We start from the raw sequence: 27,989 nt of genomic DNA, 5'->3' as shown, positions 1-27,989 counted from the left end.
AGGGCCGCGCCGCAGCCGCAGGTGGCCGGCGAGCGCGTCCACCCCCCGCCGCCGGCCGCGACCCCGCCGCCCTTCCCGTGATGCTTTGCGGCTGACCTCCGACCTCACGGCCCACCCCTCCCCGCGGGCCGCCTCTCTCCCCGCCCCCGCCGAGCTCGCGGCGCTCCAGCCGCCGTAGGGGGTGCCACCTGAGCGCAGTCCTCCCTCAGCGCCTCGAGCCCAGGTCGGGCGCCGTCCCTTCGCCTTCCCTCCCCGCGGCGGGGCCCGGCGGCGGTCTTGTGGTTACGGCCGTGACGGGAGGCGACCATCGGTGAGGGGGCGGGACGCGCACCAGGCGTGGCGGGAGTGGGCGGGCGGCGGCGCACACCGGCCGGGGCCGGGCCCGGCGGCGGGCGGGGAGGGGCGGGAAGGGGCGGGGCGGCGGGCGGAGCGGGAAGGGGGTGGGGCGGCGGGGCCTCACTTCCTCCCTCAGCGCCATTTTGTGGCGGCGAGACCTGCAAATAAAGGGGAGCGCGGGGGTCTTCGGGAGCGCGATCGGGCGGCCTGGGCGGCGATCCGGCAGCGCGGCCTCGGCCTATGTGACTGGGCGGCGCCGGCGCGGCCTCCGGCTGGAGAGGTAGGTGCGGGCGGGCGGCGGGAGCGGCCGCGAGGGGCTCTGGGTCCCGAGGGCTGAGGCGCGGCCGCGCTGGCCCGGGAAGGGGTGCTGAGAGCCCTGAGGGCGACTCGGCTCCCGCGGCCCGCCGGCCTCCGTTAGCCGCGTCGCCTTCCCGCCCGAGGGACACTTCCGCCGCCTCGAGGCCGTTTTACCTCCTTTCCCGTCCCTCCGGGCCCGGGGTGAGGCGGGCGCTCCCGCGGCCGGCGGGACCCGGAGTCCGCCCCTTCGGTGCGCGCCCTGCTCCGCCCTGCGGCGCCCCCTCCCACCCCGGGGTGGGCGAGTTCTGCACGGGAAGGAGCGCCGCGCTCGTTGGCCACATTTCTCGCCGCGCAGTTGGGGGTTACCGCAGCCGCGTTCCCCGGTAGACTTCCATTTTTACACGATTGGTGCATCCCCGAGTTCAAAGACAACTCCAGGGAACTACTAACAGACTTCCGTGAAATTTTAAAGTCTCCCCTTGGGTCCTTGTACGGCTGCTAGTTGAATTTTTTCAAGTCCTGTCTTTCGAGTGGGGAACACAAGTCCACGTTCCTGTTTTGGTAATATTTAATTGGATGTTTGATCCCAAAGGACTCTGTTAAAAATCCCAAGTAACCGTGTTTACGTGGTAAAAAACGATTCTCTTTCACAGGGTAGAATAAATTCCCTGAGCATGTTACGGTCCTGAACTGTACTTGTTTTCCCTCCCTTGGAGGTTAGTTAATCCCGTCGCTGGAAGGTGAGGGAAAGTCGGCTCTGGCACCGCGGCCCTGGGATGTGGACGTGAGAGGGGTAGTAATGACACGTGTGTGTGTGTGTGTGTGTGTGTGTGTGTGTGGATGTGGACGTGAGAGGGGTAGTAATGACACGTGTGTGTGTGTGTGGGGATGTGGACGTGAGAGGGGTAGTAATGACACGTGTGTGTGTGTGTGTGTGTGTGTGTGTGCGCGCGCGGCGCCTTACGGTTTCCAGGTCCCGCCCCGCCTCCCAGGTGTGCCGGACAGAATCCCCTGGACGATGCCGGCAGTGGACAGAAGTAGGTTTGCAGGGGTTCGTGTGGAAAACGGTAACACAAGAATGCACACTTTCCCGTACTCCCAACTGTACACCTACTTCCTCCACTCTGTATACTTAGTAGCAGTCTTGATCATTTTCATTAATTTTGTATAGTATGTTGCTCTTGGGGAAAAGTGTTTTCTTGCTCTTAAAATTGTATGTTAGTAGGTCATTTAGCAAAACATGACCTAGGTAGTATTAGATTATCTCCCACTTTTTTGGCCTCAATAATTTCCTATTACTAAACTTATCAGAGAAAAACTTTTTAATATGCCCATAATCGTATATTAGTTATTAAAGTGGTGCATCAGGCTAGAATTCAATGTTATCCTACATCATAAAAGCCTGTTATGCTAAGTGTGTCTGGTCGTCTGTGGGCCGTTCAACCAGTCAAAGCATAATACGCTAATGGAAAGCTAAGGCCGCTCAACTGCTCGCTATGACGTGCACTGACCGCCAGGGGGCAGACGTCCGGTAGGTTAGCTTGCTGCTGGGGTCCAGCGGATTGGGACTGAGTGAGATGGGCCAGACATACCCTGGAGCCCTCCTGCAGTCCCTCCCCAGCCCTGATCGTGCACCATTGGGGGTCCCTTGGCCTGGCCTGTGCCCTCGGGGGATGTCGGAGAGCCAGTTTCGGGCAGATCCTGCAGGCCAGGCCGAGGGACCCCACTGGCACGAATTCATGTACCAGTAAATAAATGTTCTCCCCTAAATACACATTAAAGTTGTCTTTTATGTTAATGTAAGTGCTTTATTTGAAAGACTCTCCCCCCCCCCCCCGTTTTTGTTTGTTTTTTGTATGGCATTTAAAGCATTGAAATGTGCAGCACGTTGTGAGGCAGGCAGAATTGGTGTCCCCTTTTTGCTGTTTTGGAGACTGTAGCCCAGAGAGTTAAGTGACCTGCTCAGGATCACATGACTGGGAAGGTACCGGAGTCAGGATAAGGTGGTCTTCCGATTGCTAAGTAGCACCCTTTCTGTTGCAGCGCCAAGGCTAGTATCATGCTGTATTATTTGTTGAATTTCAGCTAGGTACATGCTTTCTTACTGAAGTTGTGTTGGCTGGTGCTTGCCTCTCAGTTTACAGAGAACTGAGTTGCATAACTTAGGATCATAATGCTAAGCGTCAGGAAAGTCCTGGGATTTGGGGTGCTAGCCACCCAGCCAACTCAAACTAAGCCTCTAGTCTAGATCATAATCAGTTATTTTGGTCTGGCATTCTAAACTTGAGCTATATTATCTTTATGAATTATCCACATGAATAACTGAAACCGTTACATAATTTTAAAATCATGTTTAACCAATTTTCTTAAATGTACTAAAAGGTAACCAAATTGGCCGATTTTGAATTTTACTTACTTTGCTTTTCTGCATTTTCTAGCTATAAGCTGCTTGATCACTATTTAGGATGAGAGAGTGGGAGAATTACCCATCTTCATTAGTTACTAATTTGTATTTCATCATCTGGGAAATGGGGACTAACTTTGAAAAGTTGTAATTATTAAATGAATGCCTCATAGCACTAAACACACACCCATTTTTTCCCTTCAGTGTTCAACTCCAAATGATATTTCGGTCATTCCATTTTTCCGATACAAGAATAGATTGATTGTACTAAGAACCTGGAATGTCCATTGTCTTTATGACTCTAGAATTGACTTTACATGGTTATTGTGTGCTGTCAGTTGTGCCAAAAAAAATGTACTGGGAAATAATAAATTCCTTAGCACATTTGTGCAATGTGAAAGTCAAAATTGAGAACCAGGTTCTATTTTGATTAATTAGTTGGATGTTGATGCTGTTGTTGTTTTTTTAATATATTTTATTGATTTTTTACAGAGAGGAAGGGAGAGGGAGAGTTAGAAACATCGATGAGAGAGAAACATCAATCAGCTGCCTCCTGCACACCCCCTACTGGGGATATGCCCGCAACCAAGGTACATGCCCTTGACCGGAATCGAACCTGGGACCCTTGTGTCCGCAGGCCAACACACTATCCACTGAGCCAAACCGGTTAGGGCTGAATGTTGATGCTTTTAAATTTTAAACTTGTTTTAAATTTGCCTTTTGCCAGACTGCCCATTTAACTATTGTGCAATATCATGGACTCTCAAGGAAAGATTTGACTTGTTATCAGTTAAAGATAAGGGAGGAGTTTCTAAATGCTTATGCTTTGAATTCCCAGGTTACATATCCCATAATATGTGTAATGACCTGCGACTGATAATCAACATGTGAAATGCAAAGATTTATACCAGACCTGTATTTATCCTTGACTTATATTACAAATTTCAAAATTTATTTTTGTAAAGCAAATACAGCCTGGCTAGTGTAGGTCAGTGGTTGAGCATTGATCTATGAACCAGGTGGTCCTGGGTCGATTTCCAGGTCAGGGCACATGCCTGGGTTGAGGGCTGGATCTCCAGTAGAGGGCATGTACGAGGCAGCTGATTGGTGAGTCTCATCATTGATGTTTCTATCTGTTTCTCTTCCTTTATCTCTAATATCAATGAAAATATATTTTTAAAAAAGAAAAAAATATAAATATCCTCTAAGCAGTGTGTTGTTAAAATCTACCCAGCATCAAACTTTTTAAAAAAGAATGTAAGCCAATATTAGAAATTAAAATAACTCACTGTTTATAATTCTAAACAGAGATCACCAAGAATTCTACAATGAGGCTTAGAAACAAATATTGTTATTGTCAACCTGTCGATTCTCCCTTGGGCTTTTCGAGAAATAGTGACTGAGGGTCTTTGGTTTTTTGTTTTGTTTTTTTTTTATGAGGAGTAACTAGTAATTAAATGCTTATTTTGTGCCAGTCACCATGCTAATGCTAAAGTCTAATGTTTATCTTTAAAAATAGCACAATAATTTTGAGCCTTGGTGGTAGTAATCATTTTTTAAACGGGGAAACTGAGGCTCTGGGGTTACGCTGCCTTTTTTACTTTCAAAGTTTATCACCCTGTTCTAGAAAAGCAGGGCTAGGAGAACTTCTCCATCATGTAAATGCCATTTAAAAAAAACACTTTAGCATATTTATTGCTAGTTAAGTTTGTAATTTTATTATAATAGAATAAGAAGCTGAGTAACTTTGTATTAAGAGAAGAATAAACAAATAGACCTGAGCAAAGTTCAGGTTATAGAAACATTTATAACTGGAATTTAATGTTTAATCTATATTAAATAGCATCCATAATACTTAGTTTTATAACTAAGATTTTGAGTGGCTCTGGTGCCCAGTAACTAGAAAACAGGTAGACTACCTATCTACAGTGGTAAATTTAGCTGTTTTCAAACTGTCACTAATAGAGCTCTATCACAATACCTATTAATATTAAGTTCCACATATATACTCAAAATTTTACAGGATTGTCATCTTGGTTGATTTTGGGGGAAAACTAGATTTGCTTATTTAGCTCACTTTTTAAAAAATTTTTAAATTCTTTATTGTTGAAAGTATTACATATGTCTCCTCCCCCCCCCCCACTTGACCCCCTTACTGTCCGTGTCCATTGGTTATGCTTATATGCATGCATACAAATATTTAGCTCACCTTTTATGATTTAATAGTAACAAGCAAATTCACTTGTTTGTTTAGCATATGTTTGAATGCCTACCAGTACTGAGGCATCAGCAGTGAATGGAAATTTTCTCATGGAGCTTATTTAATAACTGGGAGAAACATCCTATATAATAAAAGCCTAATAGGCTAAGTGTCTGGTCAGCTGATCAACCAATCAAAGTGTAATATGCTAATGATATGCTAAGGCCACTCAACTGCTTGCCATGACATGCACTGACCACCAGGGGGAAGACGCTCCAACCAGTAGGTTAGCTTGCTGCTGGGGTCCAGCCAATCGGGACTGAGCAAGACAGGCTGGACATGCCCTAGAGCCCTCCCACGGTCCCTCCCTGGCTGGCCAACCTCCCATGTCCCTCCCTGGCCCTGATAGTGCACCAGTGGAGTCCCTTGGCCTGGCCTGCGCCCTCTCGCAATCCGGGACCCCTCAGAGGATGTCAGAGAGCTGGTTTCGGCCCTATCCCACAGGCCAGGCCAAGGGACCCCACTGGTGCACGAATTTGTGCATTGGGTCTCTAGTAAGTATATAAAATGTCAAGTCGAGCTAAGAGCAATGAGGAAAAATAACCTGTAGGTTTGTTTTTTTTTTTAATTAAATAGATTATTGATGTTTACCTATTTAGCTCTGGACAAATGGGCAATTGCAAGTATATGCCAGACTTTCTGGGTTTTAAGAGGTTACAGTATAGTGGAGTGAATGCACATTAAAGCTAAAATAGAAATAGTGAGACCTCTGTGGAGATGAACTTGGAGAGGGTTTGTTTCCCAAATGATTGGCATCACTGGTCTCACATTAGCACTGAGCAGCCATCAGCTCAGAAAAAAAATGATATACTCGGATTTTTGCTAGCAACATCCAATGATAAGCTTGTTAAGGAGGGAAGAATTAAGCCCGTAATTTATGATGTGATCAATTTACAATTATTTTCTAACATGTCCTGTTCCTTCACAATGTACCTAATCTGAAAGTCAGGGTTTAAGAGTATTTGACTTACAGAGTTGGGATTGTATATGACATAAAAAATGGAATACCATTCTCAAATATTTACCATGCTGTACATTACATTTCTGTGACTTATTTCTATTGAGTTAAAATTTTAATAATTTGGAATATGTAGTGAGTATGGGTAGGTAAAATAAACTATAGAGAAAGTTTATAAGGGGAAAGTTTATAAGGGAACATTCATTACTATACTATTATAAATGATACCTAGCAATAAGTTTAAATTAGCTTGCCTCCTTGTTAAATTTGAGTACTAGGAAGTAACCAGAGGTATTTTCAGTAAGCATATAAAGTTAATGACAATAGTTCTTCAATTTTTGCTACAAGAGTAAGTGAATTTTGTATAAATTTATATAAAGAAACATTTTGAGATACAAATTATTGTGACATGAGATTAAATGGTGTGGGAATATTTTTATTAAGATGTATATTATATGTAAACATTGTACAGTAGTGAATTATGGCAGTGATAGCTTCTACCTTAACCATAATGCTGTAAAAGAAAAGGCTTAGCAACTGCTACTGCTCTTCTATATCAATTCAGCAAGATGCCTGGGATACTGCCTGAGGTCAATATCTGACTTCAGCACAAAGTTGTCACTTCTGCAAGATTTGTCTTTCATAGGGCGGTTGTAAGAATGCATTGAAAAATTATCTCTCAATCCTTTATGGCAACATCAAAAAGAACTACTTTTTTGCAACAGAATGTTTTTAATAACCTAATAACAGTTGCAATATAATGTAATAGTAATGCTAATGTAAGATGTTAACTTGAGACAGAGTGTGGCGTATTCAGGAATCCTGTAATATCTTTGCAACTGTTCTGTAAATCTAAAACTAAAGAACCCCTAATGATTTGGTCATAATTGAGTTCACTAATAAATTGGTTTGAAAAGGCTAGTATTTTTTGTTCCTACTTTCAATGGAATAAAACCAATTGAACCTCATCTCTCTATCCCTTTTTCTAGGATTCAAGATGACCAACGAGGAACCTCTTCCCAAAAAGGTGTGTTTTTCCAGCAATTTTTAAGCATATATATATATATATATATATATATATATATATATAGACTATCTCTAGTGTTTAATGTTCACTCCTTTGCCTATGATAATAATAGCATCATGGGTATATAATGTACTAGATATTGTATCTCATATGCAGTGTATTTTTAGAATATTTTTAAATTTTGAAAAACTCTTATAATGTTTTTCCCTTGCTCTACTCTTAGCCTTTATTATATGAATATTATACAAATAATGTCAGAAAAGGAGATTTTTTTCACAAGTTTCTATAAGTTAACTTTTTTCCTAATCTAAATTTCTTTGATTGTAATGTAAATTCATTTTTATAGTTTTCAAAAATATATAGTTCTTAGGTTTAGTTCTTTTCCTCTGGTTTCATTATCGCCCTGTTCTGTATTCCTATTAGTTCAGTATATTCACTATTTTATACACACACAAACACACACACGCTCACGCAGTTACAAAGAAGTAATAAAATCTTAGACATTTCTGGTAGCAATATTTTTTCTGATATATCTCCTCGGGCAAGGGAGACAAAAGAAAAAAAATAAATTGGACTACATCAAACTAAAAAGATTTTACATAGCAAAGGAAACTATCAGCAAAGTGAAAAGACAACCCACTGAATGGGAAAACATATTCACTAATACATCTGATAAGGGGTTAATATCCAAAATTTAAAAAGAACTTACAAAATTCAATACAAAAAAAATTGTTTTTAAATGAGTAGAAGACCTGAATAGACACTTCTTTAAATGGGACATTCAGATGGTCAATAGACAAATAAAAAGATGCTCAATGTTACTAATCAGAGAGATGCAAATTAAAACCACAATGAGATAGCACTTCACACCTGTCAGAATGGCTATCATCAATAAATCACAAGCAACAAGTCCTGGCTAGGATGTGGAGAAAAGGGAACCCTCATGCACTGTTGGTGGATATGCATATTGGTGCAGCTACTGTGAGAAAGCAGTATGGAGTTACCTAAAAAATTAAAAATGGAACTGCCTTATGACCCAGTGATTCTACCTCTGGGAATTGATCCGAAGAAACCCGAAACACTAATTTGAAAGACTATATCCACCCGTATGTTCATTGTAGCGTTATTTACAACAGCCAAGATTTGGAAGCAGCCCAAGTGTCCATAGATGAGTGGATAAAAAAGCCGTGGTACATTTACACAGTGGAATACTACTAGGCCTTAAAAAAGGAAATCTTACCTTTTGTGACAGCATGGATGGACCTGGAGAACATTATGCTAAGTGAAATAGGCCATTCAGAGAAAGACAAATATCGTGGGATTGCATTCTTGTGGGATCTAATGAACAGGAAGAATTAAGCAAAATACAGACAGACTCATAGATAGAGAGGAGGCTGACAGCTGTTGGGGCTGGTTTGGGCAGGTGGAGGGATTGAGGGAGAAAAAAACTCATGGACACAGACAACAGTATAATGATTGGTAGGGGAAGTGAAGGGTATATGGGGTGATAAATGGTGATGGAAGGATACTTGACTTGGCATGGTGAACACAGTACAGTGTACAGATGATGTGTGGAAGTGTGCACCTGAAACCTGTATGATTTTGTTAACCAGTGTCCATCATTACATTCAGTTGAAAGGGGGGAAAAAGAAATAGTGGAGATGGGGCTTCATATTCTAGTTGTTAGCTTGTCTTGGTACAAAGCACAAAGTCAAATCATTAAATCATACTTGTTTTATTAAAAGAAGAAATAACATTATTTCTAAGAGGAATTTATAATTCAATTGGGAAAGCGGGATATAAATGTATGTTATAAGGGAAACTAATATAGCCATAATTTTTTAAAAATACACTTTTACTGATTTCAGAGAGGAAGAGAGAGAGAGAGAGAGAAACATACATCAATGATGAGACTCATTGATTGGTTGCCTCCTGCACGCCCCCTACTGAAGATCGAGCCTGCACCTGGGCATGTGCCCTGACCGGGAACCAAACTGGGGACCCTTCAGTCCACTGTCCGACGCTCTATCCTCTGAGCCAACCAGCTAGGGCTATAGCCATAATTTTATACAAAAGGCTAATATGCAAAGTGTCCCCTTGGGAGTTTGATCATTCACTATGATGTGCGCTGACCACCAGGGGGCGGTGCGGAATGAAGGAAGGCCCTGATCAGCCCTGATTGCTGGCCAGGCCTAGGGACTCGTACCTGTGCATGAATTTCATGCACTGGGCCTCTAGTTTTGAAATAATTATTGATTCACAAAAAGTTGCAAAGAAATATGCTGAGAGGTTCTGTATACTCTTCCTCCAGCCTCCTTCAATGTTTACATTTTGCATAACATCATCAAAACCAGGAACTTGACACCGAGCTTATTGATATGATCCACGGAGCTTATTCAGATTTCACAGCTTATACATGCAGAGAGTGTGTATGTGTGTCTATGTAGTTTTATCTCACATAACTTAGTGTTACCACTAGTTAACTGACTCATCACCTCAGGCTTCCTTTGTGTCATTTCTTGATAGCCATATCCATTCCCTCCTTCTCAATCCCCAATACCTGGCAAACAGTAACCAGTTTTCCATTTCTATAATTATGCTACTTTACAAATGTATATAAATGAAATCATGCAATATATGTATTCTTTTGAGATTTATTTTTCCCACTCAGTATAATTTTCCTTGAGGCTTATCCAAATTGCTTATGTCTGTTTCTTTTTAGTATCCCATGGTGTGGATGTATCATAATTTACGTAACTATTCACCTGTTGAAGTACGGATAGTTTCCAAGTTTTGGCTGTTGCAAATAAAGCTGTACATTCATGTACAAGTTTCTGTGTAAAAATACATTTTCATTTTTTTGGGATATGTGCTTAAGAGTACAAATGCTAGGTTGTCTAGCACATCTATTTTTAGTTTTAAAAGGAACTATCAAATTGTTTTTCAGAGCAGCCATACCATTTTACAGTCTCACCAGAAATCTTATTCTGCATCTTTACCTACCATTTGGAGTTGTTACCACATTTAGCCATTTTAATAAGTGTGTAATGATAGCTCATTGGAGTTTTAATTTGAATGTCCCTAATAATGATACACATCCTATATAATAAAGAGGTAATATGCAAATTGACCATCATTCCAACACGAGATGGCCAGCAGGGGAGGGCAGTTGGGGGCGATAAGGCCTGCAGGGGAGGACAGTTGTGGGCAACCAGGCCTGCAGGGGAGGGCAGTTGGGGGCAACCAGGCCTGCAGGGGAGGACAGTTGGGGGCGACCAGGCTGGCAGGGGAGGGCAGTTAGGTGTTGATCAGGCTGGCAGGGGAGTGGTTAGGGGGTGATCAGGCTGGCAGTCAGAAGCTGTTAGGGGCAATCAGGCAGGCGAGCAGTTGGGAGCCAGCAGTCCTGGATTGTGAGAGGCATGTCTGACTGCCCGTTTAGGCCCGATCCCAGTGGTCCCAGATTGGAGAGGATGCAGGCTGAGCTGAGGGACACGCACACGCACACACCCGTGCATGAATTTCATGCACCGGGCCTCTAGTCTATACATATAAAAAGTTAATATGCAAAGTGTCCCCTCGGGAATTCAACCAGGAGTTCAGTAGCTCACTATGATGTGTGCTGACCACCGGGGGCAGCGCGGAACGAAGGGAGACCCTGGTCGGAAGGCCCTGATTGGCCCTGATCGCTGGCCAGGCCTAGGGACCCTATCCATGCATGAATTTTGTGCACCGGGCCTCTAGTTTTAAAGATAAACAGTTTACTTTTTAAAACTTTCCAATAAAATAAGAGTTGTGTGTGTTTTTTTAAGTACAGTACATACTGAACCATTTTTAAGTCTCAGGCTTGGAGATGTTTCGTGTGTCCTTTTTGGAAGGGCTTTGTATGTCTTAGTGATAAAGGGTTTCCTATTAGAAACCAGCGCTTGAGGCATTAGAAGTTATCCTATCTTCATAAAACATGAAAAGTGTAAGCACCAATGGTATGTACATTTAAAATTTTTAGGGAAAGCATCCAGTTCATATTTTAATTCTCTTTATAGGTTCGACTGAGTGAGACAGACTTCAAAGTTATGGCACGAGATGAGTTAATTTTAAGGTAAAATGTTCTTTTATCAAAATATAAAAATGTTTTTATAGAACATTATATTGTAATTCTATACTATAAAGTTTTTGTGTGTTGGGTATTCCTTTATTTTTAATGTGCATACATGTTCAAATCATTTAATGTACTTTTGAAATGTGTTTTTTATGGCCTGTTTCTTTATTATATAATTGAGGAAAGCATAACACTTTTAAAGATCTAAAGCACTAGGTTGGATAACTTCTAGACTAATAGGTAACCTGAATTTTTTCCTTGCAAAAATTGGTTTAATGTAGTTATTCCTTTTCTGTTTAATATGTGAAAAAGTTATAGTCCTAAAGGATATGTTTTTAGTTATGGAAGAAATACATTATTTACTGATGAAGGCAAGTTACTCTTACAAGGAACCTTGGTCAGCTCAGTTAACTTTTTATACCCTTCGTTTTCTCCTCTTGGAGTTAAAGGAGTTGGATTAAATTACTTTTAACAGTTACTTCCAGCTCTGATTTTCTGGAGTTATCTTGTGGTTGTTTTGCAAAAATAGATTTGAGAAATGCAGCATTAATGGTATTCATTCTTTTAAATGCAAGAAATCAGAAAAAGCCCTAGCCGGTTTGGCTCAGTGGATAGAACATCTGCCTGCGGACTGAAGGGTCCCAGGTTCGATTCTGGCCAAGGGCACATGCCTGGGTTGCGGGCTTGATCCCCAGTAGGGGGAATGCAGAGGGCAGCCAATCAATGATTCTCTCTCATCATTGATGTTTCTATCTCTCTATCCCTCTCCCTTCCTTTCTGAAATCAATAAAGATTTTAAAAAGAAATCAGAAAAACAATCATGTTTTGTGTTTTATAACTTAAATATATTCTTTCTGCATTTTATTACACCATGGTTGATAAGTTACATGACATTTTTAGGTAAAAATAAAATGAATATTTTTCAGGGTCATTGAACTTTCTCTAGAACGTTCACAGAATTTTTACCTGAAGAACTGAGTAAAGTTAACCAGCTGGTGTAGAGGAGAGAAGAGATGTTTTGTAAATAGACACAGATGACTTGTTCCATTGTTTCCTGGAGTCGGATAATTTCCCACTCGTTCTACTTACTCTGTTGTGGACTTTCTTTTATCTTCCTTTTGCATAATCTCATGCATAAGACAGTTTTCCATTGCGTACCCCTTGTTTTCCTCCACATAAAATTTGAATCCTTAGTATTCTAAAACACTCTTGTCCTCCCCTGCTGAGGTAGGCACTTGCTTATGATATACTGCCACTCACCTGTTGTTCTCTTGGTACCTCTGATATGAGACAGTTCTTGCCGTTTATCCTTTCTTAGATAATTTCTCTGGTTAGTATGTATAGTCTTTTTATTGATTTAATTGAGTGTGTGTGTAGGGGGGTTATTCTTGAGGTCAGGTTAACTTCTTTCTTTAGGGAATTCTCTCATGACTTTTAAGTGAGTTTTTCCCTCATTAATTCTCTTGGTGATTTTAAATCAACTGCTACATATTTAACTAATCTGTGCTTTTTGGCTTCTTGATAAGGATGTTTTTGTTGATTTTTTTTTTCATATTTTTCTATTCTTCTAAAACAAATAGTTCTTATATTGCCTCTGCAAGAGACCTTTATTGATCCCCAAACATTGAGGGCACTTGGTCTGTGTCCTAGCCATAAAAATAACATGCTCTTGGCTGAACAGTAGTCTTTATATGGAAGGTAGATTAGCTTGGTTTTGGGGTGGGGGGGGGTTGTTGTTGTGTTGTAATAGTAAATCTTATAGCTGACTTGTCAAAGTTTTTAAGATTATAAAAAGATTTTCTAGCCGAAACTGGTTTGGCTCAGTGGATAGAGCGTCGGCCTGCAGACTGAAGGGTCCCGGGTTCGATTCCGGTCAAGGGCATGTACCTTGGTTGCGGGCACATCCCCAGTGGGAGTTGTGCAGGAGGCAGCTGATCAATGTTTCTAGCTTTCTATCCCTCTCCTTTCCTCTCTGTAAAATACCAATAAAATATATTTAAAAAAAAAAAAAGATTTTCTAAAATTAAGTTTTGATTAGCTTCAACTAAAGAGTGGCTTGAAAACATAGCTCTTCAGTAAGCAAGACAGCGATATTCAGGGCAAGTCACGCTTGCATTAGCAGGTGCTTAAACATATGACTGGAAACGCTTTGTTGTTTATGTGCAATCATTGCAAGAGCAGCTAATATAGCCTCTGTTTTGTGTGTAGGGGAATATTATGAGGCAGAAAGGCCTTCTCATGCTCTGACAGTATATGGCATTTATGCAAGTTGATAACAGTTTTACAAATAGACTTGAAAAATATTATGTTCTCTCCCCCTTGTTTTACAAGTAAAAATAAATATTATTTTTGAAAGAGTCACATGTCATTTTCACAAAAGAGCCAAGATAACCCACAGTCTCTTATAATTAGGCATGTTTTATACTAGAGGCCCAGTGCACGAATTCGTGCACCAGTGGTGTCTCTTGGCCTGGCCTGCGGGATTGGGCCAAAACCGGCTCTCTGATATCCCCCGAGGGGTCCCGATTGCAACAGGGCTCAGGCCAGGCCGAGGGACCCCACTGGTGCATTATTGGGGCCGGGGAGGGAATGTGGGAGCACTCCAGGGCATGTCTGGCCCATCTCTCTCAGTCCCAATCTGCTGGTCCCCAGCAGCAAGCTAACCTACCTGTTGGAGCGTCTGCTCCCTCATAGTCAGTGCATGTCATAGCGAGCGGTTGAGCGGCTTTAGCATATCATTAGCATATTATGCTTTGATTGATTGAACGGACAACCAGACACTTAGCATATTAGACTTTTATTATATCGGATGTCTTTTGTTTGAGGTGGAAAGCCTATCAGAAAGTAGTAGTAGGTTTTTTTACTCAGCTTCCATTATGCAAGCATTGAGCTGAGCATCAGTGATACACAGTCCTGTATGGTGTGTGATCTGACCCAGAGAAGCACACTTGGTATGTTCTTAGGAGAAAACACTTTTCTCTGTGTTTCCTTTTATATAGTTCCATTAAGTTGAGAAGGAATAGTAAAGTGACTGATTTATTATTGGTTAAACTAGATTTATAATTATCTCAAAATGGAAGAGATCTTAAAAATCATGCAGTGGAATTCTTGGTGTTAAATTTCTAAGTTTACAGATGTGATTTTTTTTTTTTTTTAATAAAGCAATTTCAATTTAACAACTAACACGAATTTATTTTTGTGCTAGATGGAAGCAGTATGAAGCATATGTGCAAGCTTTGGAGGGCAAGTACACAGATTTGAACTGTAAGTTTGAGTTGTAGCTTCCTAAAGACCATACGGATATCTCTTTTTAGATTGTTATAGACATTCAGGATAATTGATTTTGCTAAGCAAATGTAATTTTTATTCAAACATGAAAGAACTATGGGCACTGTAACGGGTGCTAGGAAATAGGTGAATGACAGATGATCTCTCTTCTTGGGGAGTTCCCAGTCATTGGGGAAGACTGACATGCAATAATACAATAGCATGACTATTTTAGCAGAATTATGTACAAAATTCTGAGAGAATATGGATAGGGAAACTCAAAACTACTTGCCACTTTCTTAGATCTGTCCCTAACCCCTTCCACAGAGGAATTTGAATTAAAGCATGAGTTATTAGTCTAGAATGTATGTACAAACAACTAGTAATAAATTTATTTAAATTGTAACTTAATTGTTACTTAAATTGTAAAAATAGGATATGGCTATATTTTTCACAATCTGCTAAAAATACCAACAAAGTTTGTAATATCAAACCTTTTTAGTCTGTCACTTTTCACTGAGAGTAACATACTATTTGTGAGTATAAAACCAATATTATGCCCAATTGGTGTGCCTCAGTGGTTGAGTGTCAACCCATGAACCAAGAGATCACTGTCTGGGCACATACCTGGGTTTCAGGCTCGATCCCTAGTAGGAGGCTTACAGGAGGTAGCCAATCAATGATTCTCATCATTGATGTTTCTCTCTCTCCTTCTCCCTTCCTCTCTCTAAAATCAATAAAAACATATTAAAAATAAATTAAAACCAATATTGTTTTCCAAACCCAGAAAGCTTAGTACCCTGAAATTTCAATTATGTTAAAACTATATTATAATCCATAGACGTTATGAACATTATGAAAACTTAACGTAATAATTGTCCATGCAGTTATAGACATGTTTATTATATTGAATAGGTTAAAATCAATCCTAAGCAGGACTCTGTGAATAATGTATAATATAAGCAGATGCAAATAATGAAGTTTCCTGTGTTAACAGCTTAGACTGTAACAACGTAATTTCATCTAAGATTAGGTGGCTTTGGACCACACTATAGCACCATTGCCTTCTGCAAGAGCACTTGTGCTTGGGAACAAGCTTCCTTGTTCTAAAAGGAGTTAAGAGAGAAACTAAAGACTTGGATGAATTTTTTTTACCCTGGTTTTTATTATCCTTGACAGAGGCAATCACAACTTTCATTTTGTTAGTTCTGTTTGGTTTTGAAATTGTATTTCATAATGTTTTGAAAAAAATTTTTTTTAAATCATCAGCTAATGATGTAACTGGCTTAAGGGAGTCGGAAGAAAAACTAAAGCAACAACAGCAAGAGTCTGCACGAAGGGAAAACATCCTTGTAATGCGACTAGCAACCAAGGAGCAAGAGATGCAAGAGTGTACTGTAAGTATTTCAAATGTCTTAACTCTTTGAGGAATTGTTTTAGTCCACATTACATGTGTTAGTTAGTACTCAGCTAATTGTATATACTTAATAATAATTATAAATTCACATTTTGCTAGGTAGATATGCTTTGAGATATAAATAGCTAAATGTAAATTTTCAGTAGATAGCCTGTCATCATTAGATTTAAAATTAGGTTTTATGCTCTGGCCAGGTAGCTCTTCAACATTGGTTAGAGCGTCGTCCTGATACATGGGTTTCATCCCCACTCGGCACACATACAAGAATCAACCAATGGCCAGTTGTAGTGGCTCAGTGGTTGAGAATTGTCCTGTGAATCAGGAGGTCACAATTCGATTCCCAGTCAGGGCACATGCCCAGGTTGCAGGCTCGTTCCCAATGGCGGCATGCAGGAGGCAGCCAATCCATGATTCTTTTTCATCATTGATGTTTCTCTCTCCCTTCCTCCCTGAAATCAGTAAAAATATATATCTTTTTAAAAAGAATCAACCATCTGATTAGTTTCTTCTCTGCGCTCTTTACCCCTAAATGTGTGAAACTATTTTTCTTAGTATCAACAACTTCTACCACATTTTCTTTTTCATTAAGCTTTCATTTATATCATGTCTACATAGATCTAAAATGTAGTGACATATTTGATGGTTTAGCTGTGGTTGAATTTAGATTCAATTTTATGCTGTCTTCAACAGTATTAGCCTTTTTTTTTTTAATTTAGTGTTAGTATATTTAACTTATACTAAGTAGAGGAGCTCTGTCACTGTTATTTCTAATTTTAAAACCTGAACTTTTCTTGAATCATTTTGTGTAATCTCCATTCGACACATTTATAAAAATCTAATATATGTGCCCTAACCAGTTTAGCTCAGTGGATAGAGCGTCGGCCTACGGACTCAAGGGTCCCAGGTTCGATTCCAGTCAAGGGCATGTACCTTGGTTGCTGGCACATACCCAGTAGGGAGTGTGCAGGAGGCAGCTGATCGATATTTCTCTCTCATCGATGTTTCTAACTCTCTATCCTTCTCCCTTCCTCTCTGTAAAAAATCAATAAAATATGTTTTTTTAAAAAATCTAATATATAAGGCAATATTCTGGTCACTGGAGACTAATGTCTGGGACACAGTCCTATTCCTGTTTCTTCTCTCATTCTTTTACTTCCTATGCAGAGATTGTCTATATTTCCACAAAAGTCTCTTGTCCCTCTTCCTTCACTTTTTCAAAATGACTCTTCACCTGTCACTTTGCTTAAGAAAACAGTAGCCTTTGTCATTTTCTCTACCTTCTCATCACTTTTTCTCCTTTTGTTTCCATCTTCACTACCACTGATCCCCCCCCCCCCTTTAAGGTCACTAACTAATGCATTAATAAATTTCTCTTTTTCTCAGTACTCATATGCCTTCACTTTCTGTATTTTCAACTATTAACCATCCTCACCTTTGGACATTGGTTCCAAGAAGTCTCACCAATAGTTTGAATATTACTGCTTTTCTTCCTAGGTAACACCCACCCCTCCAACAAAAATTTTTTTTCTCTTATGATTTTCATGTCTAATGGAATGGGCAGTGCATCTCAGTTGCCCAGTCTCAAAACCATTTAATCCTTTCCTTTTTCTAATAGTTAGGATTCTAGATTCTACCATTTACTCATTTAATAGTTTTAGTTCTCCCTGTTTGCATGGCATTGTGTTAAGATGCTTACGCATGCAAAGGATGAACCTTACCTTCAGTGCTAACACCTGTAGATGAGTAAAATGGATAGTTGTGGTAACACCTCACCACACCTGTGTGTTTGAACTCCCTCTTCTCAAGTCCTCCTCCTCTTGTTACCCTTGGTCAGGCACATCTCACCACTTGCTTTAGGCCCGCAGTCGTGGACCTTGCGGACCACCGTTTGGCAACCGCTGCTCTAGACAATATGTGCTACTGCCTCACCTTTATGGCTCTTCAGCTGTCACATGTACACTGGCAGTCTGAACACATCATGCCTGATCGAGCCTTTGTTGATGCCACATCACTTTTGTCTTTTCAACCTAGATTTTAAGGTTATCTCAACTAGAATCTAACCTTCCCAGCCACATTTTTTACAGCTCTCCCCTGCACAGGCTGCTGAACAACTCACAACTGTGTTCTTTCAGTTAGAATACAGTGAAGTTTTGCAGAAAGGGCAGCAGGAACAAAAACAGGGAAAGGTCAAGGTTAATGGGGCAAATGCAGTTCACCGTGTAAATCTAAATAGCAACTATGTTGGTGTTGGAGCAGTGTTTTCTTTAGTGATAGTAGTATGTGGTATGTACTATATGACATGCTTTATTCCTATTAAATTGTCTTAGCAACTGCCGAAACCGGTTTGGCTCAGTGGATAGAGCGTCGGCCTGCGGACTGAAGGGTCCCGGGTTCGATTCCTGTCAAGGGCATGTACCTTGGTTGCGGGCACATCCCCAGTGGGGGGTGTGCAGGAGGCAGCTGATCGATGTTTCTCTCTCATCGATGTTTCTAGCTCTCTATCCCTCTCCCTTCCTCTCTGTAAAAAATCAATAAAATAAAAAAAAAATAAAAAAAATTGTCTTAGCAACTGGCCTTACATTGAATAAGCAGTTGTATTTTATTGTTTAAAATGAGTTACTTAAGCCCTAGCCGGTTTGGCTCAGTGGATAGAGCGTTGGCCTGCAGACTGAAGGGTCCCGGGTTCGATTTCGGTCAAGAGCACATGCCCAGGTTACAGGCTTGATCCCAGTAGGGGCCATGCAGGAGGCAGCCGATCAATGATTCTCTCTCATCATTGATGTTTCTATTTCTCTCTCCCTCCCCCTTCCTCTCCGAAATTAATAAAAAAATTTTTTTTAATGAGTTAACTTAAATCTCCCTGAGTTAAGTAAAATTTAGTTCTGTTAGCTCAATGAAATAGTAATTAAATGTATCCCAAATCCATTCAGTATATTTTTGGCTTTTACTAAATTTATTATAGAAATTAGCTACTTATGAAATGTTAACCTAAATCCTATTTAAGCCTTAGTGTGGAGCAAGATCTTGAACCATATCTTCTTTGGGTGTGAAGCAAGTGATGCATTTAAAGCCAATAAACTGTATTTCATATTTTAGAAAGGTATTTTTAAGGTGATAGTCAATAGTACAACTGAGAGAAATGGAAGGTTTCGTGTGTAAGTAGGGAAGTTCTGCTATGGTGGGAAAAGCCCTAGATCGGAGTCAGGAGGCTTGAGAGCTACAATTCTAGTCCCAGTTCTGGCACTGAACTAATTGTATTCATGGACACTTGGTTTATTTAATTTCTCCAAAGTAAGCAGTTTGGACTAGGTCAGTCACCTTCCAGCTTTACAATTCTATGATTCAAATCTACTCCAAAGGGACAAAATAAACATAGAATTTCTTTTGGCTTAAAATGCTGTTTATAAAGTAATGCCAACTCATGTAAATATAAATACTACATATTTTAAAATCTAGAAATGCAAGTGTGTGTTTTAAATTATAATCTTGTACCTGGTATATTTTTAAGGGATTTGTATTGTACTTAAAATAACTTCCAAGGCACAAATTTGAGTAAAGTACTGTAGTGTTATATAATTAATATTTTAAACTTGGCTTTTTTCCAGTGATTGCTAGCATTTTTAATAAATATAACCGATTTTCTTTTTTTTCTTTTTTGTACTGTTTTGGTTGCAAAGTAAGATGTAGCCTCTTTCTTTAAAGGTTCCAAATATGGAAATGCAACCAAATGGCCTTAATTCCTTAATATCCTTAATTTAAGGATAACCTTAAATAGTTGCTTTTAATTTTTACTTTAGAGGATTTTAAGATCAAAGAGGGAGAGTTTTAATAAACAAGTTGGCAAATACAGCGAATGAAATGGATTTGAGCCCACCTGCTTATGTATGTTTTCTTTGACTTGGCAGTAATTGTTTCTTTTGCTTTGCACAGACTCAAATCCAGTACCTCAAGCAAGTCCAGCAGCCCAGTGTCGCCCAACTGAGATCAACAATGGTGGACCCCGCGATCAACTTGTTTTTCCTAAAAATGAAAGGTGAACTGGAACAGACTAAAGACAAACTGGAACAAGCCCAAAATGAACTGAGTGCCTGGAAGTTTACGCCTGATAGGTAAACAAATCATACTCCCCAGTCAAGACTTCCCTGACAGTCCCACTACGAGAAAGCTGTGGTGGGACAGCCAAGTACTCGTTTCCACACCAAGACTCAGACTTTTTGAGCCAAAAAAGCCACATTCTTATACTATCCAGCTTGTAATGGTTAATGTAAAACTGACCAGATGAACCTTGTGTTTCAGCTTTTTTCTCTTCCCCCTCCCCCTGCTTCAGAGGCCTGATGGCGTCGGACTATTCCGAAGAAGTGGCCACCTCCGAAAAATTCCCCTTCTAGGACATGTAGACACTTGAGAAATGTTTCTGTTTGAAGAAAATAGAGGGAGAAACAGAAGTCTTAAGTCTGTGGCACACTGTGTCTTCAGACAGTTTGGAGGAATGAAAACCTAGAGATTTAAAATCATGAATTGAACATGTAAAATTCCAGTAAAATGTAAAAATGGAATATGCATCGCTCTTAACCTTGAGCATAGTGACTTAGAGACACTGTGTATCAGTTTTGCCTATAAGACTGTGGACTTCGTGATTGTTGTTGAACTTCTTGATCAAAACTTAAATGAGGTGAATTTTGCATTTCAAGGGTTTATTTGCTAAGAAACTACTTAATAGATATCAGTACAAGTAGTTCATATATTTAACCATTTCGTTTGGGGCTCTCTATTACTTGATTGAGCCTTAAATCAATGTGGTTTGAATCAATGGTTTGTTCTTTGAATGGTTGCTAATACTGTAGATAATTTTACTGAGGACTGTACAAACATGAAGGTGTGGTATCAAACTTCAGGTTTAAACTGTTTGAAGCATTATAAACATTCATTTCACGACTAGATTGTATAAGGATATTGGCTGTGATGAGACTCACTGCGTTATTTTTTAGTAGTGAAATTTATTAAACCCCCATTTCATTCAACAGGCACATGTTGAAAGAGCTTTGTCATTGGTGTTAATGGGGGAATGTGTTCCTTCATTGTATTTTGGGCCTTTTGTATCGCACTCTTGATATTAAATTAAATGTGCCTTTAATAGTTGTTTTTTTTTTTTTTAAGTTCAAGGAATACTATGATGATTTTGTTGTAATTTTAACATTTTGATTTTGGGGGCTGTGGAGAGCAGATTGATTTGGGGAAAATTGTTGCTGTGCTCTTCAAAGGAAAGGAAAGGCTGCCTCTGTTTTCCAGCTGGTATCATAAAAGACAAGGAGACTTGACACTTGTTACTTTTTGACGCCTTGTCCCAGGATATTGAAGTAGAAATTACTGTGGGACAGCTTCACAGGGTGCCTGTCAGAAGATTGGGGAAATAATGTATGGGAACTGTGGGCTGGCCTAAGTGAGACATTTTGTGAATTGAAAAAAAAAAAAGGTATAGTGATCATTTCCAGCAAGTTCATTTGATCATTTAGATAAATGAGGCATTTTCTTCATGCTTCCATCCAGTCCTGGAGGTGAATTTTTTTCTTCAGATCATTCTATAAGTCACCAATTCGAATTTTCTCTTGGTGATAATGGAGTCTAAGATGAGTGAAGATAAATGTTCCAGATTGTCCCAACGTTTAAGTGCAATTTTAACAAGGGTGACTTAAGTTCTCTCTTAATCATTCAAATCAATTGTAAGTATCATGTATGTTTATGCTTTAGGGAACTGATTGTGGGGCAGAGGGTGGGTTAAGAAGTGGTTTGTTATGTGACTTTACAGCAAGAAATCCGCTTCTAAGATTCTCATTTTTAGTGGGGGTTGGAGGGTAAGTAACCAAATCTGTTTGAAATTAGCTTATTGTGCCCGCATTAAGGCTTTTGTATATATTTTATGACATTTAAGATCATAGTAGAAATGACCTAAGTATTTTTAGTAGGTCAAGAAATAATTTATAAAATGTATTATAACATGTACTTTTTAAATATAGCCAGCGTCTTTCTTTGCATTTAGGTAACAGTCAGTTTGGGGTCTGTGGGTTTTTTTCTTCTTACTGTTAAAAAGTTTTTAATTGATAAGATAATACATGCTCATGAATAAAGTTGAAAAAGAATGAAGAAAAGTGAAGACGAAAAGTGAGAGTCACTCCTGGATGTGACCTTGCCCTTCCCATTCTATTCTCCAGGAGCAGTAACCACTGTTAAAATTTCTTGGGTATCAAGATAATTGCTATGCTTATAAAGTCATCTCATATTGGCTTTAAACAACGTGAACGCTGCAGATGATCGGCCGCTTTGGCTTTTGTTTTCCACTTTATCTCTTGGACATTTTACTTTTTTTTTTTTTTTTAGTTCATTTTGCTTCATATTTTAATGGTTATGTAATATTTCCATTGTATTAGTGTATTTTAATCACCTATAAATGGATTTTTATTATTTGGAAAAAAAGGCTGTAAGCCAGGGTATTCTAGATACTATTCATAAATACATCATTAACTTCAAACAAATAGTACATAATCAATACTATATCAGGAATAATTCAAATAGAATGGGTTGTGATTTTGCTTTTGGTGTGTTTTTTTTTTTTTTTTCAATTTGAGAGAGCTTCCCTGAATTACTTTGTCCACTGTAGTTAAAATATTTTATGCATGAGTTAATGCATGTGTTTTACAGTATTAAGAGGGGGTATGTTTCAGTATTTTGGCAGTGTTCAGTTTTCAGTTAACCACTTAGGTAATTGTGTGTACAGCTCTCTAAGATATCCTGGCTCCCTTAATAACAAAGCAGTGTACAGTGTCCATTCTTTTGTATAAGTTTTTTCTATAAAATTAATTCCTATTATATTTTCTTTGTGAGTTATTTGATTTTAGGAATGGGTTGGATTTTTTTTTTTTTTGTAGTTAAATATTATTCCAGAAACAGTTACTTTAAATTCTTATGTTTTTGTGATATAATGAACACAACACAAATTTTAAATAGCATGATTAGTAAAATGACATAAAGTTACAGAATGTTTAAAGAAGAACAGTTTTGTTAAGATTTATTTTAGTAATCATTATTTTTTTAATATACTTTTTTAAAATTGATTTTTTTACAGAAAGGAAGGAAGAGAGATAGAGAGTTAGAAACATCGATGAGAGAGAAACATCGATCAGCTGCCTCCTGCACACCTCCTACTGGGGATGTGCCCGCAACCAAGGTACATGCCCTTGACTGGAATCGAACCTGGGACCTTTCAGTCCGCAGGCCAACGCTCTATCCACTGAGCCAAACCAGTCAGGGCAGTAATCATTAATATTAGAAGTGATAGTATTATCTTAGAGCAGGCATTTGTTTATATAAAGGTAATTTGTCTACTTTGTGAGAGTAAGTCATCTCACAAATTATAGATTTTAGTTTTTTTCTAATCTTTGTTCAGTTTATATAAAAAATTTTCAGGTTAGTTGGAAAACACTGAGGTTACATACTTAGCAAGAAAAAGTTGTGGGAGCATGGCAACAAAGTGGGCGGAAGGAGCATCAGCATGATTGACAGTGCTGCCTGTTTCTTAATTCCTCATTTGATTTCTAAACTCTTGTTCAGTGGAGGCTCAAGTCTGCTCAGGGGAAATGGGAGCGATCTGTAGCAACAGCAGCAACAAACAGGAAGGGTATCTAATAAACCTTTACTACAGTGCTGACTCGCTGCTTTCACCTGAGGCTTCTTTGAGCCAGTAGTAACCCAGGTTGTACTTCACCACAGGTTTGCTTAAGGATAATAGGTTAGAACAGTGGTCAGCAAACTGCGGCTCGCAAGCCGCGGTTTGCTGCTCTGTTGACTAATGAGTTTGCCGGCCACTGGGTTAGAACAAGTGCTCTTAGTAAAAGAACCTTGCAAGAGTCAAAGAATGAGAATTACTTACAAAGTGCTCCCATTTAAAAGTCCTAAGGCTTAATAAAATCAGATGCATTCTTAAATATATTGGGCAAGGGGGGAAAAAACCTCACTAAAAGAATAAAACAAAAAGTGTCAGCAAAAAAGATTTTTTTAAAGATGGTAACGTCATTCTGAACTTAATGCCATTGTAAGAATATCAAACTTCATATCCAAGTCTCAAAGGTAATATATATGATTATATATTTAAATCAGATCCCTTTAAAAGTCATTATTGCTATTGTGATAGTTGAAGCAAAAACAGTAAAATTTTATTTAGACAGGACTCTTGATTGCATTTTTTATAATTGCTGTATATATTCATGTAGGCTCTATAGTATGTTTCATTAGCACTTGGTAACTAATTTGTGAAAGTATACACCCCTAATTTGGCAAATATTTGCATTATTTGTGATAAATCTTATTTTTGTGTCCTAAGGATAATCTTTTATAACATCAATAAAATCTTAACCACATATTAATATTAAATTTTTTAAACCTTAATGTCATATTGTAAGATAACTCAAAAGTATATCCTATAAAAAAGTTAAATGAGGGACTGATGAATATGAATAGTCTCAAGCCTCTATTTTTAAAAGCTTCTTTAAAAACAATTACTGAACATGCCTCCATTAATGTAATAAGCATTCCTATGAAAACTGCCTATTAAGAGGCATCCTTATTAAATGCTGGTCTGGCAAGAATAAATATACTCACATTTACATTGATAGGTACTGATTTTCATATATTATTTTAAAGAATTGTACATTTGTGGTGTTGCATTTATTTTTTCAAGGACTCTTCTGTTCCATAAAGCTAAGTACCTTAGTGTTTTATTAATATTGTCATATCTGAGATGTGTGTTAATTCACTGGCCTGTTTCTATTTTAAATGATAATTTGGAATAAATAGATTTCAGAGTTATTCAAGTAATAGCAATAAAAAGTGGCCATTTGGGTACTTTTGGTTTAGGGATTATTTTTGCTGCTGTATTGGCAGAATACTGAAATGCAGAAGATGGCTGTGTTCCAGAGAAGAAGATGGTAGTCACAGGGAGGCACATGCTGTGACATAGTTATGTTCTGTACCTGTTACCTGAATTGCATACTAATTGCAAGCAAAGAAGGTTGTAGACCGTTTTGTCTTCATTTTGTGATGGATGGCTCTTTCCTTTGCAGCCAAACAGGCAAAAAGTTAATGGCGAAGTGTCGAATGCTTATCCAGGAGAATCAAGAGCTTGGAAGGCAGCTGTCCCAGGGACGTATTGCACAACTTGAAGCAGAGTTGGCTTTACAGAAGAAATATAGTGAGGAGCTTAAAAGCAGTCAGGATGGTAAGGGGTTTTTTGAAAAGTTTGGTTAATGTTGCACTGGCTTTAAAAAACTGCCAGGCATGAATATTACAGATTAGGTTCTCTACATGGTAATCTCTGGCCAATGGTTCTATAAAATTATGAATGAAACATCTAGTTAGTTAGCAAACAAGCCATTTAATTGTAGTGGTTTTCTCCCCACTCTCCTGATTGTTTGTGTAAATTTCATAAGTTTTTGTTTTTCAGGGTGGAATTTGGTAAAAGAGAAAGGCTATTACATTACTAAGGCATTACACAGATCTACAAATTTATAATCAGTGCTTTCAAAGGAGAATATTTTTATTTAACCAATTTCTCTAATTGTAAATCTTGTAAGTATTTGGCTACTTCCAGTGGTCTAAAAGTGTATCATGGATTGTACCTGTTGAGGTTCTATTTACTGAATAAGAAGTCACACTTAAATTTGCTAAGACAAACCAAACTTGTCAGCCACCATCCTTTTTTTGGGCCAGTATATAGCTGTTTCTCCTCTTTATGAGGAAGATTAATAGTAAGGCAAATATCTAAACTCTGAAAATTAAATTATTAATTACTATATCTGATAGTTAATTGCAACGATCAGTAGTCAAATATCTTTAAAACTACCTTTTCAAAGTGACAGTTCTTAGCTCTTACTCTTTGTAAACACAGTAAATCTGAGATTTTGTATAGTAGTGAGGACTTCTTCCCCCAAAAGCTTTCAGATCCTAATGGACATTGTATTCATAAATTTTCAAGAGTTATTTTCTCTGTTGGGTTGTTCTGTTTTGTTTTTTGATGTGGAATGGTCCCTTCGTTACAGCCTCGGCCTCTTTGGAGTGTTAAGAGTCGAGGACCACACTGTTCCCTAGGGGCTAACCCAGCTGTGTAGCTGAAAATAATCACTTGCTAAGAGGATGAATAAGAGGACCAGGCATGTGGGCCCACTGGTTAAGACCAAGGATGGGGAACCTTTTTTCTGCCAACGGCCATTTGGGTATTTATAACATCATTTGTGGGCCAAAATTCCCGACTTAAAAATTAGCCTGCTATATTTGGTCAAACAGTTAATTACCTCTCCCTAATGCCTTGACAGGGCCTGATGAAATGATTTCATGGCCCTTTATGGCCCGTGAGCCAGATAACTCCCCAACCCTGGAAACCGGAAGCAGGTTTTGTGGGCTGTAACCAGTTGTATATAGCTAGGTGGTGTGAATCAATTTCAACTTGGTTGCTTTAATATATTTATTGTAATCATCTATTCTCCCCCCCAAAAAAACACAAAACAAAACAAAAACCCACCTCATTCTTGAATGGCTGTTTTAAAATTCCAAGCAAAATTTAAAAAATCAATTTTAGAATTGAAGTATTTAAAAATATGCTATAAGCGATATTAAAGTAGGTTTGACTCTCCTTTGCACAGAACTGAATGACTTCATCATTCAACTTGACGAAGAAGTAGAGGGTATGCAGAGTACCATTCTAGTTCTTCAGCAACAACTGAAGGAGACACGCCAGCAGTTGGCTCAGTACCAACAGCAGCAGTCTCAAGCCCCAGCCCCAAGTACCAGCAGGACTACATCTTCTGAGCCTGTAGGACAGGCAGAGGCCCCAGGTAAAGACTGCAGTCGGCTGGCCAACGGACCAAGCAATGGCAGTTCTTCCCGGCCGAGGACGTCTGGGTCTGGATGTCACAGGGAGGGGGACACCACTGAAGATGGCTTTCCTTCTTCTCCAGGGAATGGTAATAAGGCCTCCAACAGCTCAGAGGAGAGAACTGGCAAAGGAGGTAGTAGTTACGTAAACCAACTCAGTGCGGGGTATGAAAGTGTAGACTCTCCCACGGGCAGTGAAAACTCTCTCACACACCACTTAAATGACACAGACTCCAATCATGACCCTCAAGAGGAGAAAACAGTGAGTGGGAAAGGTAACCGAACTGCGGGTTCCCGCCACGTTCAGAATGGCTTGGACTCAAGTGTAAATGTACAGGGCTCAGTTTTGTAATATTTTTCCAGCAAATTTTTATACAGTGTCATTTAATTTGGGAGAGGATGCTATCAGAAAATTAATGCATACTTTTGTCACAGTTTGCCTTTTTTGGTGGGTGTGTTTTTTTTTTTCTTTGCTTCAATACCTCTGCCACTTTGGAAATTGTAACAGTTAATTACTTTGTTGCTAAAAGGACATTTTGTGTAAGGTCAGGTTATTTTTATATGAGTTTAATGTGAAGTTGTAAATGGAACTCTTTCCTTAAAGTATAACACAATGATGTCTGTATAAATCTGTGTCTCTCTAGAACCTGTGCTGTGTAGGGCATTCTTACTCATGCTGTTACTATGCTTATGCACCATTCAGACTTGTTAGAGTAGATGTGGGTTTATGACTGCCAAGTTTGCCCAGTACAGTAGTTTTATCACTAAAAGTTGGACTTGTTGATGGAGTCCTATGGTAGTTTCAGTGTTAGATACAGTTTTTTTTCCCACCATACATCTGCATTTTCTCTTTAGGTGACTGAATGTTTAAGAAATTTGTGTGCATAGTTACTCAGTTTTATGAACTGTTGTACCCTGTTCATGCATATTGCTCTGTGACTCCAGTATATCTTCCCTGTACTGACCAAACCTAAATAAAGATTTTTATTGTAACTCCTGCATTCGTT

At 39.2% G+C, this 27,989-nt stretch overlaps 1 protein-coding gene across 5 annotated transcripts; it reads left to right on the top strand.

The window, feature by feature from the left end:
• Positions 1 to 27,982, top strand: WTAP (WT1 associated protein). Of its 5 annotated transcripts, none has more exons than XM_080663561.1 (8): positions 1 to 310; positions 7,245 to 7,282; positions 11,323 to 11,378; positions 14,584 to 14,642; positions 15,915 to 16,042; positions 19,993 to 20,171; positions 25,176 to 25,330; positions 26,751 to 27,982. In XM_080663561.1, exons 2-8 carry the CDS (start codon positions 7,253 to 7,255, stop codon positions 27,332 to 27,334), a joined length of 1,191 nt encoding a protein of 396 aa, XP_080519687.1. In that variant the 5' UTR covers positions 1 to 310; positions 7,245 to 7,252; the 3' UTR covers positions 27,335 to 27,982. The 5 variants fall into 5 exon arrangements, 3 of the variants coding, with proteins under 3 accessions (XP_080519687.1, XP_080519686.1, XP_080519688.1); XR_013960325.1 differs by having other exon boundaries at positions 152 to 310; positions 19,993 to 20,734; XR_013960326.1 differs by lacking the exon at positions 1 to 310 and adding an exon at positions 427 to 616 and having other exon boundaries at positions 19,993 to 20,734; positions 26,751 to 27,981.
• The last annotated feature ends 7 nt before the right edge of the window (positions 27,983 to 27,989 follow it).

Source organism: Plecotus auritus, assembly GCF_963455305.1.
Source record: "Plecotus auritus genome assembly, chromosome: 4".
In the NCBI taxonomy this organism is placed as follows: domain Eukaryota; kingdom Metazoa; phylum Chordata; class Mammalia; order Chiroptera; family Vespertilionidae; genus Plecotus; species Plecotus auritus.
Note: the sequence above shows the minus strand (reverse complement) of the source record. Positions and strands in the feature narration are given on the sequence as shown.